At 36.7% G+C, this 19,423-nt stretch overlaps 1 protein-coding gene across 1 annotated transcript in view; it reads right to left on the bottom strand.

Moving 5' to 3' along the window:
- Window positions 1–697: 697 nt before the first annotated feature.
- The window catches only part of LOC128657508 (probable cation-transporting ATPase 13A4), a 454,774-nt gene continuing 436,048 nt past the window's right edge, over window positions 698–19,423 (bottom strand). Inside the window, 2 exon segments of the mRNA XM_053711875.1 lie at window positions 698–1,302; window positions 9,439–9,519. Coding sequence (XP_053567850.1) covers window positions 1,063–1,302; window positions 9,439–9,519 — 321 coding nt within the window. The 3' untranslated portion in view covers window positions 698–1,062.

Genomic DNA, 19,423 nt, shown 5'->3' with positions numbered 1-19,423 from the left:
ATCTAGTAAATTGATACATAATAGATTCAAATATATAATTTCGAATGTTTCTATATAAATTATTGCATAATTCGAATATTATATTTAAAGAAAGCATTAGAAATACTATTTTTTAAATTAATATTTTAGAATGTAATCGTGAAATTCAAAAATGAACATTTGAAAATTGAATGTTAGAATGTTATGCTAACATTCGAAATTCGATTTGAACGAACTAATGTGTTAAAATTTGTTTCATTTTTTGAATGTTGCGAAACATTAGCCCATCCCTAATGTTAATGCTATTTGTTTCCAAAAATCAATAATGTAAAAAGTACTTCCATAAACAATAATGTGTGATTGTGATGACATCAACATAAAAAACAGCAGTCACTGACATGCAGATAATTATTAAATGATAGATAATTATCACCCCCTGACTTTTTAATGAAAAACCGAGATGTAGAGTCCTAAATTTTGATGTTTTGGGAAGGTGAATTAATGCTAAATATAAATCCACAAAGTTTGATTAAGATATGCTGTAGTTTATCATGCATGCTATAGAAAATCACATCCAATAAAAAAAATAATGTTTTCAGTTCAAATGAGGTTTTTTGTGGACTGATTCAGCAGTAAAAAAGGTTAATATCTATTGTTTTTAGCAAATATTCAAATTAATGTATTAATATATATATATATATATATATATATATATATATATACTGATGTATTTATACAAATTTACTTTACCTATAACTCATTGGGATCTTAGTAGTATATAGTGCCTCACACTAAGGGCCAACTTCTATAAAGTTCTCTGGGCTGATGAGATTCTATAAGCTCTCATCTCGCCACACGCAGGGACAGCCCCTTTTTTCATAGAATTCCATATCACCTCACGAATAGAACAGGAAGTTGTATAGAATCAGGTCTAACACAGAGGAAAGTTTAGTGTGGGTGAAGGGGCAAATGATCCTGGTTGGATAATTTGCACTTTAAATTGAAACACAGAATTAAACAAAAAATGATTTGTTACGTCAGTTTAGTCCTTTGATGCTAATACCATGAACAGATTGATTAAAGTCATTTTCTGGTCTGTTTATGAAGATGATCTTCTATCATTGGTTGATGGTTTTGTATTTTTTCTAAAATTTTGCCATCCAGTGCAGAGATTTTATAAGTGGCTTAATCTATTCTGTTCTGCGGAGGCCAGTCGGGATCGTTTTCAATCATTTTCTGTAGCTTTTTATACTGGCTTTTTGATTGGTAGTTACATGTCTTCTTTATCCATAACCAGAGTTTTCTGTTTTCGATTAATCCTTCCTGAATAATAAAATAGGTGAATAAACAAAAAAAATTTCATTATATGCTTTATTTTAATTTAAGTAACTATCAGCTAGATTACAAGTTTTGTGTTGCGGCTTGTAACACTGAAAATATGGCATTTTCAGCGTTAAATTTGCACCGCAGCTATTACAAGTCTTGTCGGTATAGTTGTACCGCACATCTTTTAGCCTGTATTGCAACGTCAGTCCGGCACAAGTAAAAATTATGTTTTTTCATGGGACTTCCATAGCGCTGGTATTACAAGTTTTGTGGTGAGGATAAAAAAAGTGAGCGTTACAACCTATAACGACAAGATCCATACCACCATCTAAAGTCAGTAGTTATGATTTTTATGCTACAAAGTTGTAACATAAAACTCATAACTAAAGTGTTACAAAGTGCACTAAACACCCATAAACTACATATTAACAGCTAAACCAAGGCCCTCCCGCATCCCAAATACTATATTAAAGTCATTAACCCCTAATCTGCCGCTCCCGACATCGCTGCCACTAAAAATTTTTATTAACCCCTATTCCGCCACTCCCCGACATTGTCGCCACTATAATTATTAAACTAAAATTAAACTAACTATCAATTAAATATAATGGAACTTTTGTTTCCGCGATCGCAGGTGTTAGTTTTTTTTTTTGCTCTCCCTATTGATGTCTATGGGGAAATCGTGCACGAGCACATCTCAGCAGTGCTCTGATTGTGTGAGGTATGGAGCTCAACGCAATCATATCACACGCAAAAGGCGTATGTTTGAAAACTTGTAATAGCATCGCTATAGGAAATTAAATAACTTCGTTAATTTCTCTATAGCACTCAAAACTCGTAATCTAGGTGTATGTGTTTTATAAGCAGATGTTTATTTTCTGCCATCAAGAGTTTATATTTGTGTTTTGTCAGTACTTAAATGTAAATACAATAATTTCATAATAACTCATATTACCTAATTAAACAAAATATCACAAATCTAGTAACAATGAAATAATTAGCAGTGTCTAAGCTTTACATGTAAACAATAGCCCAATCTAAATATGTCTTTTGGTTGTTTAGGATGTTTTAGGGCTGTCACATAAATAATTCAATATATTTAAATCATTCTAATGACTATTCAATTATTATTTGAACACATACTATTAATTGGTTTAATGTGCTCCTGGAAGTAAGAGTCCTGGTCCAAACGTTAAATTAATGTGCTGAACTATTAAGATGACCACTTCTCAATGCAATCAGTGGGAGATAAATGAGACAGTAATCCCATATTCTTTTTTTTATTCTTTTTTTTTGTTTAAAAAATGTATATGTTTTATTTTGTTACCATTTTTAATAATATATATAAAAACTATTTCTTGTTATATTGAAAAAAAACCTCCCTCCCCATCTGTAAGACTAATTCCCACATGTAGTACATACTCCAATGCCTGCTGTTTATGAAGCATTGGTGTATTTGTATGAAGATAACTCTTCTGTGTGGAAGATACAAATGTACTTGCATCAGAACCATATACAAACTGGTCTACCTGCTGGGTATAAGTTATCTGCAAGGCGATGAGTCCTACCCTTACACAAACCCATCAGGCAAGTCATATGTGCACCTACTATGCACTCTACCACAATTAAGCTTAAACAGGTGTTCTTCCTAACTTTCTGTACATCCCAGGGTGCTCTTCTACTCTTAAGCAAACCCACCAGGAATTCACTCTTCTATGCACACCCCTCTTTCAACCTAACATACAGACTCACAGGCTTTCTCCATATCGACATGTTCTCTCCTCTTTTACACACCCACCTATTCTTCCACACACTCCTGGGCAAACTTCCAATCTTATCCGCAAACACAAAGTTACTCTCCTACTCTAATTCACACCCTCCAGACACTCTCATGTTTATGCACTCCACTAGCACTCTCAAATACCAATGGACACACCCTTAAGCATTCTCCCACCCTTACACACTTACAGGCCCTCTTTCTTCCCTTACAAATACACCCAATGCACTCACTATTCCTAAACACACACAAATGTTCTTTCCCAGTTTTACACTCCAGGCACTTTTTTTTTCTCACACTTTTCCTCACATCCCAGCCACTTTCCCAATGTTATGCTCATATCCAGATATTTCTGTGTTTACAATATTTTAAGTATTTATTTATATTTAAGCCTTTTTTTCTACTTACTGATGAATAATTAAGAAGAATCTGGAAAAATAAATGTTCTTAAAAAATAAGGAAACTATTTTTTTTTTTAATGCCAATCCATAAGGAAATATTTTCAGCGATAAAGACTGAGGGATATTTATCAAGCCGTCAACCGCAAATACGCTGGATTTCCTCAGCATAATTGTGGCAAGCTTGATTCGACCCATTTATCAAAGCCTACAGACCGGCAAAAGTTTAAATCTGTTATGTAACATACAATCCGCCGGTCTGAATCCGACACATATTGATGCTTACGTCATTACACATGTTCCGAATACAAATTCAGCACAATCTGACAACTTTTGCAAGTTATCAAACTTCTAACAGGTACGCTCGCCACTATTCCGGCCCAGCGTACCTGGTTTCCAATCCGCAACCCTGGAGGCCGCAGATGCCATAGGAATCAAAGGGAGTCTCAAAGCAGCGAAAGCTTATGTTTGCTGCTGCCAGATATCCCATTGATTTCTATGGAAGAAAACAAATTACGTTTACACCTAACACCCTAACATAAACCCTGAGTCTAAACACCCCTAATCTACCACCCAACATCGCTACCACCTACATAATGTTATTAACCCCTATCCCGCCACTCCCCGACACTGCTGCAACTAAATAAATGTATTAACCTCTATTCTACCACTCCCGGAGCCCACCACAACTAAATAAATGTATTAACCCCTATCCCTCCGCTCCCGGAGCCCACCGCAACTCTAATAAAGTTATTAACCCCTAACTCGCCGCTCCTGTACCCCTCTGCAACTAAATAAATGTATTTATCCCTATCCCTCCGCTCCTGGAGCCCACCGCAACTCTAATAAAGTTCTTAACCCCTATCACGCCACTCCGGGATCCCTCAGCAACTAAATAAATATATTAACCCCTAAAACCCTGGCCTCCCACATCACTACCACTTACTAAACCTATTAACCACTAAACCACCAGCCCCCCACATCGCCATAAACTAAATTAGGCTATTAACCCCCAACCTAACAACCCACTAACTTTACATTAAATATTAACTCATCCCTATCTTATAATAAATTTAAAATTACCTTTAGAATTAAAATAAACTATATTAAACTACTAATTAACCTAACTATTATCCTAAAATTACATTAAACTAACAATTAAATTAACTATATTACATATTTAGAAACCTAACCCTACTCAAGTTATTTAAATATACTATAAATAATTACTAAGTTACAAAAAAATAACAACTAAGTTACACAAAATAATAAACACTAAGTTACACAAAATAAAAAATAAAATATCAAATATTTAAACTAATTACACCTAATCTAATAGCCCTATCAAAATAAAAAAGTCCCCCCAAAATAAAAAAAACCCTAGCCTACAATAAACTACCAATGGCCCTTAAAAGGGCCTTTTGCTGGCCATTGCCCCAAAGAAATCAGCTCTTTTACCTGTAAAATAAAATACAAACACCCCCAACAGTATATGAAAAGGGCATTTGTATGGACATTGCCCTTAAAAGGGCATTTAGCTCTTTTTCAGCCCAAAGTCCCAAACCTAAAATTAAAACCCACCCAATAAACCCTCAAAAAACCTAACACTAACCTTTGAAGATCCACTTACAGTTTTCGAAGACCGGACATCCATCCTCATCAGAGCGGCAGAAGTTCTCAGCGAGGCTGGCAGAAGTCTTCTTCCAAGCGGGCAGAAGTCTTCATCCAGACGGCATCTTCTATCTTCATCCGTCCGGCATGGAGCGGCTCCATCTTCAAGAAAACCAGCACGAAACATCCTCTTCTTACGACGTCTTCTGAAGAATGAAGTTTCCTTTAAAGGATGTCATCCATGATGGCGTCCCTTGAATTCCGATTGGCTGATAGAATTCTATCAGCCAATCAGAATTAAAGGTGAAAAAATGCTATTGGCTGTTGCAATCAGCCAATAGGATTGAGTTTTCATCCAATTCGCTGATCCAATCAGTCAATAGGATTGAGCTTGCATTCTATTGGCTGATTGGAATAGCCAATAGAATGCAAGCTCAATCCTATTGGCTGATTGCAACAGCCAATAGGATTTTTTCACCTTTAATTCCGATTGTCAAGGTACACATCTTGGATAACGTCATTTAAAGGAAACTTCATTCTTCAAGAGACGTCGTAAGAAGAGGATGCTCCGTGCCGGATGTCTTGAAGATGGAGCTGCTCCGCGCCGGATGGATGAAGATAAAAGATTCCTTCTGGATGAAGACTTCTGCCCGCTTGGATGAAGACTTCTGCCGGCTTCACAAATGATTTCTGCTGCTTGGATGAGGATGGATGTCCGGTCTTCGAAAACTGTAAGTGGATCTTCAGGGGGTTATTTCAGGGCAATGGGGAGCTTAGGTTTTTATTTGGGGGGTTTAGTTGTGTGGGCGGTGGGTTTTACTGTTGGGGGGGTGTTTGTATTTTTTTTACAGGTAAAAGAGATGATTTTTTAAGGGCCATTAGTAGTTTTTTGTAGGCTAGGGATTTTTTATTTGCGGGGGGGACTTTTTTATTTTAATAGGGCTATTAGATTAGGTGTAATTAGTTTAAATATTTGATAATTTATTTTTTATTTTGTATAACTTAGTGTTTTTTATTTTGTTTAACTTAGTTGTTATTTTTTTGTAACTTAGTAATTTTTATAGTAGATTTAAATAACTTGAGTAGGGTTAGGTTTTTAAATATGTAATATAGTTAATTTAATTTGTAGTTTAATGTAATTTTAGTATAATAGTTAGGGTAGGTTAATTAATCGTTTAATATAGTTTAATGTAATTGTAGGATAATGGTTAGGGTAGGTTAATTAGTAGTTTAAATAGTGTAATGTAATTTTAGTATAATAGTTAGGGTAGGTTAATTAATAGTTTAATATAGTTTAATTCTAAAGGTAAGTTTAAATGTATTATAAGATAGGGATGAGTTAATATTTAATGTAAAGTTAGCGGGTTGTTAGGTTTAGGGGCTAATAGCTTAATTTAGTTTATGGAGATGTGGGGGATTGGCGGTTTAGGGGTTAATAGGTTTAGTAAGTGGTAGTGATGTGGGAGGCCAGGGGTTTAGGGGTTAATACATTTATTTAGTTGCAGAGGGGTCTAGGAGCGGGGGGATAGGGGCTAATAACTTTATTAGAGTTGCAGTGGGCTCTGGGAGTGTAGGGATAGGGGTTAATACATTTATTTAGTTGCGGTGGGCTCCGGGAGCGAAGGGATAGGGGTTAATACATTTATTTAATTGCAGTGGGCTCCGTAAGCAGAGGGATAGGGGTTAATACACTTATTTAGTTGCGGCGGGGTCTGGGAGCAGCGGAATAGGGGTTAAACAGTTTAGTATAGTGGTGGTGTTTAGTAACAGGGTATAAATAAAGCTGGGAAAAAGCCGAATAGCAGCGAGATCGATGACTGTTAGTTAACAACAGTCCACTGCTCATCGCCCCCCGTACTTGGTGCACAGCTTTTTGACAGCTTTGTTTATAAAATAAGGAGAGCGTATTCAGGTCCCCGGCCGTGATGTTAGGCGAGCGTATTGGTGCTGTTGAATGCAGCATAGTTGACGGCTTGATAATTCAGCCTCTATTTGTGGAGTTTTATATTGTGGGTGTTCACTTGTGGATAAAATGAGAGATAGAACATTTATATTTACCCTTCTTTTTTATTTCTACCAACCAAAGCCTATTTAAAAATCTCCTGAGAATTTGTAACAAAAAGTAAATGTCCTCAAAAAACAAAGATCACTGATCTTTGAAGCTAATTCCTGTATAAATATTTTCATGAACAAAAGACTCTTATGTCATTTTATACAGTGGGGCCCATTTATCAAGCTCCGTAAGAAGCTTGTGGGCCCGTGTTTCTGGCGAGTCTAAAGACCACTGCTCATAACCCTGTCCTCCTGCTCTGATGAGGCGGACAGGAATCGCCGGAAATCAACCCGATCGAGTACGATCAGGTTGATTAAAGGGACAGTCAACACCAGAATTTTTGTTGTTTAAAAAGAAAGATAATCCCTTTATTAACCATTCCCCAGTTTTGCACAACCAACACAGTTATATTAATATACTTTTTACCTCTGTAATTATCTTGTAACTAAGCTTCTGCTGAATGCCCCCTTATTTCAGTTCTTTTGACAGACATGCAGTTTAGCCAATCAGTGCTCAGTCCTAAGTCACTTTATGTGCATTAGCTCAATGTTATCTATATGAAACATGTGAACTAATGCCCTCTAGTGGTTAAAATGTATTCAGATTAGAGGCAGTCTTCAAGGTCTAAGAAATTAGCATATGAACCTCCTAGTTTTAGCTTTCAACTAAGAATACCAAGAGAACAAAGCAAATTTGGTGATAAAAGTAAATTGGGAAGTTGTTTAATATTGCATGCCCTACTTAAATCATGAAAGTTTTTTTGGGACTTGACTGTCCCTTTAACACCCCCCTGCTGGCGTCCGATTGGCCGCGAGTCTGTAGGGGCGGCATTGCACCAGCAGCTCTTGTGAGCTGATGGTGCAGTGCTGAATATGGAGAGCGTATTGCTCTCCGCATTCAGCGATGTCTGTCGGACCTGATCCACACTGTCTTAAGATCTGCATTTTTAGTTAAATCATAAAAACAACATGATTGACTTATTGGTTGCCAATTTGTTGGTAGTGCTAGCTATAGTATCAACAAACCATAATCATATTTGGTATGAGTGTGTTCAGACACATGGGGTATATTATGTATTCAATAATATGTCAAGAATGAAAATGAAATATCTTTTTTTGTGAAATAAAGAAGTTGATAGGTAGAAATTTATTTCTATGGGGGAAGACTGGATTTTTATACTGCTTAAAAGGACATGAAAGACAAAATTAAACTATCACGGCTTAGACAGAACATGCAATTTTAAGAATTCAATTTACATCTTTTTTTAAATTTATTTAGTTCTCTTGCAACCTGTTGATGAAAAGCATACCTAGGTAGGATCAGGATTAGCAATGTAGTACTGGGAACTAGCTGATGATTGGTGGCTACTTACATATACCTATTGTCAGGGCTTTTTATGTGAGGGGGGGGCTCACAGCTACTGAGTATCAAAACCTTTGGCATTACATAACTTCTAATATTTGTAATCTTAATGTAAATAGTTTTCACAAGAGGCTGCTGCAAAATATATAAATCATTGTAAATAACTTTGTCCCTTTGCTTTTCTCAAAGTTTCTGAGCACAATATATCAATCGATAATCAATAGGTACCAGCACTCCCCCCCCCCCCCACAAAAATAGCACTGCCTATTACCATTGGCTTACAAGATGTGTTCAGCTAAGTCCCATAGTGCATTGTTGCAGAAGAGCTAACTTTAATTATGTATAGCTATTTGGAGTAATAAATGCGTTAACACAGTGCCATGGAGGCTCCTCAATATAGAGAGCTGGGTCTTTTCCCCACCAAAGAAATGTCACAACATCCCCATAAAAAATGCATCAGATGAACAAAAAAATAAGTACTGAAAACACTTGCAGTTTTAGGTTGATTGAAATATCCTGATCTTGGTAAATTGGTTGTGTTAGACCTTTGGGAAGCTTTACACAAGAAAGCTCTTGTGCAATTATATCTAAATAAATTCTAGGTATTCAAAGCAATGATTAGCCTGAAAATTATATGCATATATATTTTTAAAGTTATATTAGTTATTCAAATATGGAACTAATAAGCTTTAGTTTCTATAAAGTAATGGTTGTGCCATTGTGTAACATAGGATTCCCTGGTTTTAAAAAGAGAGAAATGTTATCTACTTTTCTGAGGCCAGTTAGGGACTATTATAAAAGTGGTGATAAAACAACTTACTGGGTTTAATGTCTCTTTAACACAGGTAACATGGCCTTACTTTTCACTGTCTCACCACCATATTGAGTTACAATTACATCTATTATTTCCCCAAAGATTTAAATAGACTTACCTCTACAGCATAAGAGACAATAAACATTATGAAGAGCATAACGGCAATGTAGATCCTCCAGTAGTATGGTGTGCAAACAAGCTGAGAATCAAAATAAATAAAAAAAATGCACACAAGTTAAATTAGTAAATCTTCCAAAACATTTAAAATATCTGATAAAAACTACTAAACAATCAGTATGTTAAGCCTCATTTTCAGAACTTTTTATAGGACTTCAGAACATATTAAAACATTAAACACTTAAAAAGGAACCACATATTATCTCCTACTTATATACTGTAAGCTAAAAATGCATTAATGTTCAACACACCAATCAACGGGAATAACAACCAGGTAGACAGAGGCTAATCCACTTGTCAAGTGGGTTTTATCTTGCTCTTTGAAAAGGAAATATACACATACTCTATTGAGGGAAACAAATGGCACGAACAAATGTTGCCTCACAGCACAGATGTCATTAGGTTGTCCCAATGGGCTGAATGATAAGTTTGAATTTGCAAGCTTTCTACAAAGACAACCTTTCAGAAAAGAAGTGTTAAGTCATTAATACCTACCAAATGTACTATATTATATTAGTGCAGTGTTTCTCAACCATGGTCCTCAAATACCCCCAATAGGCCAGGTTTTCTTTATAGCTGAATCAGTGCACAGGTAAAATAATCAGCTGATCAGTAACACCGTTTTTACTAACTTGCTCTCACCCATCAGCTGATTATTTTACTTGTGCACTGATCCAGCTATAATGTAAACCTGGCCTGTTGGGGTCCTTGAGGACTGCAGTTGAGAAACAGTGTGTTAGAGGGTATATCTCTGTAAAAACAAATCTCTTAAAGGGCCATAATACCCAAATGTTTAAACACTTGAAAGTGATGCAGCATAGTAAAAAGCTGACTAGAATATCACCTGAACATCTCTATGAAAAAAGAAAGATGGGGGCGGAGCTAACTGTGGAGCTGAATGGACGTGTATCACAAGAGATATGTGTGGTATTGCAGCGCTAAGATGCACCCTAAGCTGTGATACACAAAAGGGGTCTAACCAATCCCATAAAAGAGCAAAAACTGAAGAAGATAGGAGTGATCACAGCGCCACAAGGCCTAAGGGTATGTATACACACAGAAGCAGTGAGGTAGGATTGGGTACTAAATGAAATTTATTATATACAGTTTAGACTAGTTTAAAAATAGAGTAATAAAAACGGTATACCTGATTTACAGCATGGAAATCTAACATAGAAGCTTAACAGCTGTATAGGGAGAACTGTTAAATTACTCTCACTTGTAACAGTATTAAAATTATTAAACCATAAAACAATGCATAAAAACAACTGATCAATGTTAACCCAGCCCCAGTTAGTGGGTACAGGTGTATGAGGAAGTTTTTCGATACGTGAGTGAGCAGGTGGAGAACCACCTACTTTTTCGAGCCGTTAAATAGTGGCAGCAGGTTCCTGGTGGCGCTATTTAAAACGGCTGTAAAAAAACTGAAAAGTAAAGTGCTAGATTGTTTAGCACAGTAGAAATCAGTAAACAGTTATGGATCCATATCTGAGGATTGGCCGCGGTATAGATCCCAAAAAAGGAGTGCTTGACATACGCCGCACTCAAATTAGAGTCTATGGCACCGGGTCCTGGCCAATCATATAGTGATATCAACAATGCCTAAGTGTAAATAAGTGATAACACAAAGATGCTGGGTGTGTGACAAACAATAGAACACGTGAATAGGTGCGTTTCAAATAAGCAATAAAAATGCTGGCGATGATTACACAAAATCTAGTACAATGCTAGCATTAGTTACACAAAAAGATAGATTAAAACTTATACAAATACTTATAAAAAATCCATATGGATATCCCAAAAAATTATATATAAAATTGGTGTTCAACAAAGGATAATAAGGAACAAAGCAGTTCAAAAATATCAGTGAAAAAGATGTCAGTGAAAAATTGTCAGTGAAAAAATATATATACACGGTGGCACTAAAAAATCCAGAGGAAATCCTATTCAGCCGAAAAATCGTGATGGAAAAAATTGATGGTTAAAGGAAAAAATGATGATTAGAAAACAAAATAATTTGCAACAAAGTGTGTCAGTGAAAAATTAACAAACACGTATCCAGTGGTGAATCAAAAATGTTCAGTTTTGAATTTTTTCAAAATGAAACGTGATGATAATCTGGAAAGGATTTTCCAAAGTAATCCTTTATGGGGCTCAGCTGTTCCTATGATTTATCGTCGATCCCTAAAATCAAAAAATAAAACATAGCGTAGCAAAATTTTTCCAATTTGAGAATTATTAAAAAGATGCTTACCAATGGGTCGTCTACGCGTTTCGGTCCTCACAAGACCTTTATCAAGACTAGTTCATTGGTAAGCTAAGCATCTTTATATAGGTATACTAATTCAGTGACCGGAAGTAGCTTAAACTAATTCTACTTCCGGTTTTATCGCTACTTTCAATAGCAATTGCTTCTTATTTTGGATGTTCTTATGTATTTTACATTTAGTATATTAATGTTTTGCTTGTGGGTGGTTTGTATCTGTGCTTATTACCCAATTTACAGTTTGTTTTGACATCGATTTTATGATGTCACTTCCGGTATATGATCCCAGGTTGGTTGTGGTAAACAAACCCGGTGTCATTTCCGGTTTTCGGTTATTGAGTTTAATAACTTTTAAAACTTAATTTGTTAGCTATTGAGTAGCATAACTTAATAACTTCATACATTTTCTTATAGGGGTGTGTATAGGACACCTATCTTAATTTATACGTTTTCCAAAATAAGAATAAAGTATCTAGTGTAAGGAACAGATAAAATAAGGAAAGGACATTGGACTATCATTCGATCATCGATATGTATAAACATAAACGATTGTAGGCAGGGGACCCTTATCTAAACCTATTGCGATACAGGCATATAATATATGCGTCTAATGGTCACACTAGAAGGAGTGAGTTTGTGTTGTGTTTATATTAAAGTAAGTGCTAAATGAAGTAGTAAAAATACGGATACATAATTTCCTAATAAATAAAATCCTGAAATCGTGATTATTTTTCATATACATAATCGAACTTATTTAGTTCAATCACCATAATCGTTTTCAGATGGAAACGATTTTGCTAACGGATCGGCATGGATCTCTACCGAGATCTGAGGTTCTATTATGATCCTAGTCGGTAGAAATGGTGACATATTGTCTAACAAATAGACAGAGATCTCGGCCGAGATTGGGGGTTAGGTCATATCTAGGATGGTTATTACTCCTAAGAGAACAGCAACCCTAATCTTGTAGCTGAGGGTTATCATAACTATTAAGAGCACAAGCGCCCTAATCTTATAGGGAATATGTTACCCTAATTTCTAAAATTGGATATCGTTCTATTTCAAGTATTGTTTCTAGAAAAGCAAGGTAGCTACATTCCTTGTCTGTACGTGAGGATGGATGAACTGAAGATTGATAAAATCCTAGGAGCTAGTTATGTTCAATATAGTATTAATACTGATGCTAATGGTATTGTTTATTTAAAAGAGCCGTAAGTGGATCACTAACAGTCAGGTCATCAGTCTATAAGAAATGCCCAATTTTGAGAATATTTATTTAGTCTTGTGTCTTATTTTAAGCTATAGTTCAAAAGGGGTCTAGATACCAATGCAATATTAGAGGTTCCAGAATAGAAGTGAGGTTGCTAATGGTGGTTTACTAAGAAAGGAGAATTTTGATGTGGTATATTATGTGAGAGGGAAACTATTTGGTGGACGTGAAACCATAAGCATATAGGCTGGCATTAGTTAAGTCCAATCACATAAGCTGGCATTAATTAAAATAGATAGATGAGGTCCTCTCTGTTGTTCAGACCTTTCGGATGAAGGCAATCCATTAGAAAGATCCATTTGGCTTCAGCTTTGAGAAGGGTTTTTTCAAAATCCCCTCCTCTCCAATTTCTTATCACTTTCTGTATGCCCATAAACTTCATCTCTTGTATTTTGCCATTATGTTTGGTGGCAAAATGTTTGTAAAGTATCGTGTCTTTATCCTGTTTTTCAATTAACCGGATATGCTCTCTTAACCTATCTCTGAGGCTTCTCGAGGTCTGACCAATGTATTGGAGGCCACAGGAACACTCTATGAGGTAGATGATACCTATATCCTGGCATCTGATAAGGTCCTTGATCTTAAATTCTTCTCCAGTCTGCGTTGATTTGAATATTTTTGTTTTAACCCCTCTTTTACAAGCTTTGCAGCTTGGACACGGAAAGAAACCTTTAATTGGTTTTCCTTGTAAACTTTGCATGTTGGGTTTTTTCTTTCTTAGCAGGCTTGGAGCTAGTCTGTTTTTAAGATTCCCGGTTTTCTTGTACACAAAACTTGGTTGGTCTGGGAGTTTTTCTCCAATAATATCATTGTTTTTCAACAGATGCCAGTGTTTTTTAAAGATTGTTTCCATGATGTGCCGATTACTGCTGTACTCAGTAATCATTGGTACATTGAGGGTCTCCTCTGTTCTGTATTTCCTCCTCTCTTTGTATTTTGTTAATTCCTTTCTTTCCACTTTTCTTACTTCCTCTATCTTAAGGTCCAATTCTTCCTCCTTATAACCTCTTTCGATGAATTTTTCTTTCAGACGTGTTGCTTGTTGTTCCCATTTTTCAATGTTGGAGCAATTTTTTCGAACCCTTAGGAGTTGGCTTTTGGGAATATTCTTTTTCCACTTTTCATGATGGCAACTTTCGTAGTGTACATAATTGTTGCTGTCAACTGTTTTGAAATGTGTGGAAGTTTCCCATTTGTCGTTTTTCACTTCTATTTGTAGATCTAGAAAGACAATTTCTTTTAAGCTCCAACTGTGGGTGAATTTGAGGTTCAAGTTGTTCTGGTTCATGATCTCGATCGTGTATAGTAGATCTTGTATTGAACCTTTCCAGATGATTAGAATATCATCTATGTATCTGCGGTAGAGGAACAGGTCCGCGCTCGCTGGGCAGGAGTCTATGTGGGGTATACTGGTGTATAAAGCAGCGACGTCACAGGTCGCCATAATATATCTTCCCACGGGATTTCTTCCAAGATATTTAAAACTTGGGTGGAGTCTCTCAAATAGGACGGGAGGGATCTTACATACTTCTGGAGATGTTGGTTGACGTATTCTGACAAGTTGCTGGTGAGTGATCCAATTCCGGAGATAATTGGGTGACCAGGTGGCTCTTTGAGATTTTTGTGTATCTTAGGCAAGTGGTATATTATGGGTGTTAACGGATATTTGATGTCCAAATAGCTATATTCTTTTTCATCCAATATACCTGATGATTTTGCTTTTTCTAGAAGTTCCTTCAGTTCTTCCTGGAACCTATTCACGGGATCGTTCCTGAGCTTTAGGTATGTCGTCTGATCGTTGAGTAGGCGTTAGTTCTCTGCCATATACTTCTCTCTATCCAAGATGACTATATGAATATAGCTATTTGGACATCAAATATCCGTTAACACTCTGTATACCCCACATAGAGGGACTTGAAGCAGTGAAATGGTTTTTGAGAAAAGATCCAGAGATGTTAGAAGATCAGGCTAAGTTCATAGTGGATAGTATTCAATACATCCTACAACATAATTATTTTTGTAACGAGGGGGTCTATTACCAACAAATCTGCGGTACAGCCATGGGGACCAGGTTCGCGCCCAGCTACGCCAACCTGTATATGGGCAAATGGGAGAGTATCTTCTGGGACTCCTGCCCAGCGAGCGCGGACCTGGTCCTCTACCGCAGATACATAGAAGATATTCTAATCATCTGGAAAGGTTCAATACAAGAACTACTATACACGATCGAGATCATGAACCAGAACAACTTGAACCTCAAATTCACCCACACTTGGAGCTTAAAAGAAATTGTCTTTCTAGATCTACAAATAGAAGTGAAAAACGACAAATGGGAAACTTCCACACATTTCAAAACAGTTGACAGCAACAATTATGTACACTACGAAAGTTGCCATCATGAAAAGTGGAAAAAGAATATTCCCAAAAGCCAACTCCTAAGGGTTCGAAAAAATTGCTCCAACATTGAAAAATGGGAACAACAAGCAACACGTCTGAAAGAAAAATTAATCGAAAGAGGTTATAAGGAGGAAGAATTGGACCTTAAGATAGAGGAAGTAAGAAAAGTGGAAAGAAAGGAATTAACAAAATACAAAGAGAGGAGGAAATACGGAACAGAGGAGACCCTCAATGTACCAATGATTACTGAGTACAGCAGTAATCGGCACATCATGGAAACAATCTTTAACCCCTTAATGACAACTGACATACCAGGTACGTCATGCATTAACAAGCAGTTAATGACAATGGACGTACCTGGTACGTCAGTTGTCTAACAGAGTGCTGGAAGCGATCACAAATGCTTCCAGCAGCTCTGAGGGTATTGCAGTGATGCCTCGATATGGAGGCATCCTGCAATACCACTTTACAAGCCCCCGATGCAGAGAGAGCCACTCTGTGGCCCTCTCTGCACCGGTAGCGATAGTGCCAGGTGTGAGGGTGCGAGTGCGCGTGCACGATGCGCATGTGTGCACGTGAGCATGCATGTGCGCGCGTGCACTTGCACCCATTAGCCACACTGACACCAATGAATGAGGGCAGAAAGGGGAAAAAAAAGTATATATAAAAGGATCTGGGAGGGGGTGGGGGTATTGTGGGGGGCTGCTACACTACAGAAATAGTTTTTTAAGTAAAAATAAAATAAAAATACTTTTTGGGGGTTTTTGGGGCCAAACTGGGTACTGGCAGACAGCTGCCAGTACCCAAGATGGAGGTAATTAGGTAGGGGAGAGGGTTAGAGAGCTGGAGGGGGGATCAGGGAGGTTGGGGCTAAGGCAGGGGTCCATCACAGCTAAAATACTTTATTATTTTTATTTAAAAAAAAAAAAAACCTGTTTTATTTAGTACTGGCAGACTTTCTGCCAGTACTTAAGATGGCGGGAACAATTGTGGGGTGGGGGAGGGAAGAGAGCTGTTTGGGAGGGATCAGGGGGTGGGATGTGTCAGGTGGGAGGCTGATCTCTAAAATTAACCCTGCAAGCTCCCTACAAGCTACCTAATTTAACCCCTTCACTGCTGGGCATAATTAACGTGTGGTGCGCAGCAGCATTTAGCGGCCTTCTAATTACCAAAAAGCAACGCCAAAGCCATATAAGTCTGCTATTTCTGAACAAAGGGGATCCCAGAGAAGCTTTTACAACAATTTCTGCCATAATTGCACAAGCTGTTTGTAAATAATTTCAGTGAGAAACCTAAAATTGTGAAAAATGTTAAGTTTTTTTTTTTATTTGCTCGCATTTGGCGGTGAAATGGTGGCATAAAATATACCAAAATGGGCCTAGATCAATACTTGGGGTTGTCTACTACACTACACTAAAGCTAAAATTAACCCTACAAGCTCCCTACAAGCTCCCTAATTAACCCCTTCACTCCTGGGCATAAAACACGTGTGGTGCGTAGCGGCATTTAGCGGCCTTATAATTACCAAAAAGCAACCCAAAAGCCATATAAGTCTGCTATTTCTGAAAAAAGGGGATCCCAGAGAAGCATTTACAACCATTTGTGCCATAATTGCAGAAGCTGTTTGTAAATAATTTCAGTGGGAAACCTAAAGTTTGTGACAAATTTTGTGAAAAAGTGAACTTTTTTTTTTTTATTGCATTTGGCGGTGAAATGGTGGCATGAAATATACCAAAATGGGCCTAGATCAATACTTTGGGTTGTCTTCTAAAAAAAAAATATATACATGTCAAGGGATATTCAGGTATTCCTGACAGATATCAGGGTTCCAATGTAACTAGCGCTAATTTTGAAAAAAAGTGGTTTGGAAATAGCGAAGTGCTACTTGTATTTATTGCCCCATAAATTGCAAAAAAAGCAAATAACATGTAAACATTGGGTATTTCTAAACTCAGGACAAAATTTAGAAACTATTTAGCATGGGTGTTTTTTGGTGATTGTAGATGTGTAACATATTTTGGGGGTCAAAGTTAGAAAAAGTGTGGTTTTTTCCATTTTTTCCTCATATTTTATTATTTTTTTTTTAGTAAATTATAAGACATGATGAAAATAATGGTATCTTTAGAAATTCCATTTAATGGCGAGAAAAACGGTATATAATATGTGTGGGTACAGTAAATGAGTAAGAGGGAAATTACAGCTAAACACAAACACTGCAGAAATGTAAAAATAGCCATTGTCATTAAGGGTAAGAAAATTGAAAAATGGTCCGGTCATTAAGGGGTTAAAAAACACTGGCATCTGTTGAAAAACGATGATATTATTGGAGAAAAACTCCCAGACCAACCAAGTTTTGTGTACAAGAAAACCGGGAATCTTAAAAACAGACTAGCTCCAAGCCTGCTAAGAAAGAAAAAACCCAACATGCAAAGTTTACAAGGAAAACCAATTAAAGGTTTCTTTCCGTGTCCAAGCTGCAAAGCTTGTAAAAGAGGGGTTAAAACAAAAATATTCAAATCAACGCAGACTGGAGAAGAATTTAAGATCAAGGACCTTATCAGATGCCAGGATACAGGTATCATCTACCTCATAGAGTGTTCCTGTGGCCTCCAATACATTGGTCAGACCTCGAGAAGCCTCAGAGATAGGTTAAGAGAGCATATCCGGTTAATTGAAAAACAGGATAAAGACACAATACTTTACAAACATTTTGCCACCAAACATAATGGCAAAATACAAGAGATGAAGTTTATGGGCATACAGAAAGTGATAAGAAATTGGAGAGGAGGGGATTTTGAAAAAACCCTTCTCAAAGCTGAAGCCAAATGGATCTTTCTAATGGATTGCCTTCATCCGAAAGGTCTGAACAACAGAGAGGACCTCACCTATCTATTTTAATTAATGCCAGCTTATGTGATTGGACTTAACTAATGCCAGCCTATATGCTTATGGTTTCACGTCCACCAAATAGTTTCCCTCTCACATAATATACCACATCAAAATTCTCCTTTCTTAGTAAACCACCATTAGCAACCTCACTCACTGGAACCTCTAATATCGCATTGGTATCTAGACCCCTTTTGAACTATAGCTTAAAATAAGACACAAGACTAAATAAATATTCTCGAAATTGGGCATTTCTTATAGACTGATGACCTGACTGTTAGTGATCCCCTTACGGATCTTTTAAATAAACAATACCATTAGCATCAGTATTAATACTATATTGAACATAACTAGCTCCTAGGATTTTATCAATCTTCAGTTCATCCATCCTCACGTACAGACAAGGAATGTAGCTACCTTGCTTTTCTAGAAACAATACTTGAAATAGAACGATATCCAATTTTAGAAATTAGGGTAACATATTCCCTATAAGATTAGGGCGCTTGTGCTCTTAATAGTTATGATAACCCTCAGCTACAAGATTAGGGTTGCTGTTCTCTTAGGAGTAATAACCATCCTAGATATGACCTAACCCCCAATCTCGGTCGAGATCTCTGTCTATTTGTTAGACAATATGTCACCATTTCTACCGACTAGGATCATAATAGAACCTCAGATCTCGGTAGAGATCCATGCCGATCCGTTAGCAAAATCGTTTCCATCTGAAAACGATTATGGTGATTGAACTAAATAAGTTCGATTATGTATATGAAAAATAATCACGATTTCAGGATTTTATTTATTAGGAAATTATGTATCCGTATTTTTACTACTTCATTTAGCACTTACTTTAATATAAACACAACACAAACTCACTCCTTCTAGTGTGACCATTAGACGCATATATTATATGCCTGTATCGCAATAGGTTTAGATAAGGGTCCCCTGCCTACAATCGTTTATGTTTATACATATCGGTGATCGAATGATAGTCCAATGTCCTTTCCTTATTTTATCTGTTCCTTACACTAGATACTTTATTCTTATTTTGGAAAACGTATAAATTAAGATAGGTGTCCTATACACACCCCTATAAGAAAATGTATG

This window comes from Bombina bombina, chromosome 4 (genome assembly GCF_027579735.1).
Source record: "Bombina bombina isolate aBomBom1 chromosome 4, aBomBom1.pri, whole genome shotgun sequence".
Classification (NCBI taxonomy): Eukaryota; Metazoa; Chordata; class Amphibia; order Anura; family Bombinatoridae; genus Bombina; species Bombina bombina.
The sequence above is the reverse complement of the archived record's forward strand: the minus strand, read 5'-3'. Positions and strand labels throughout refer to the sequence as shown.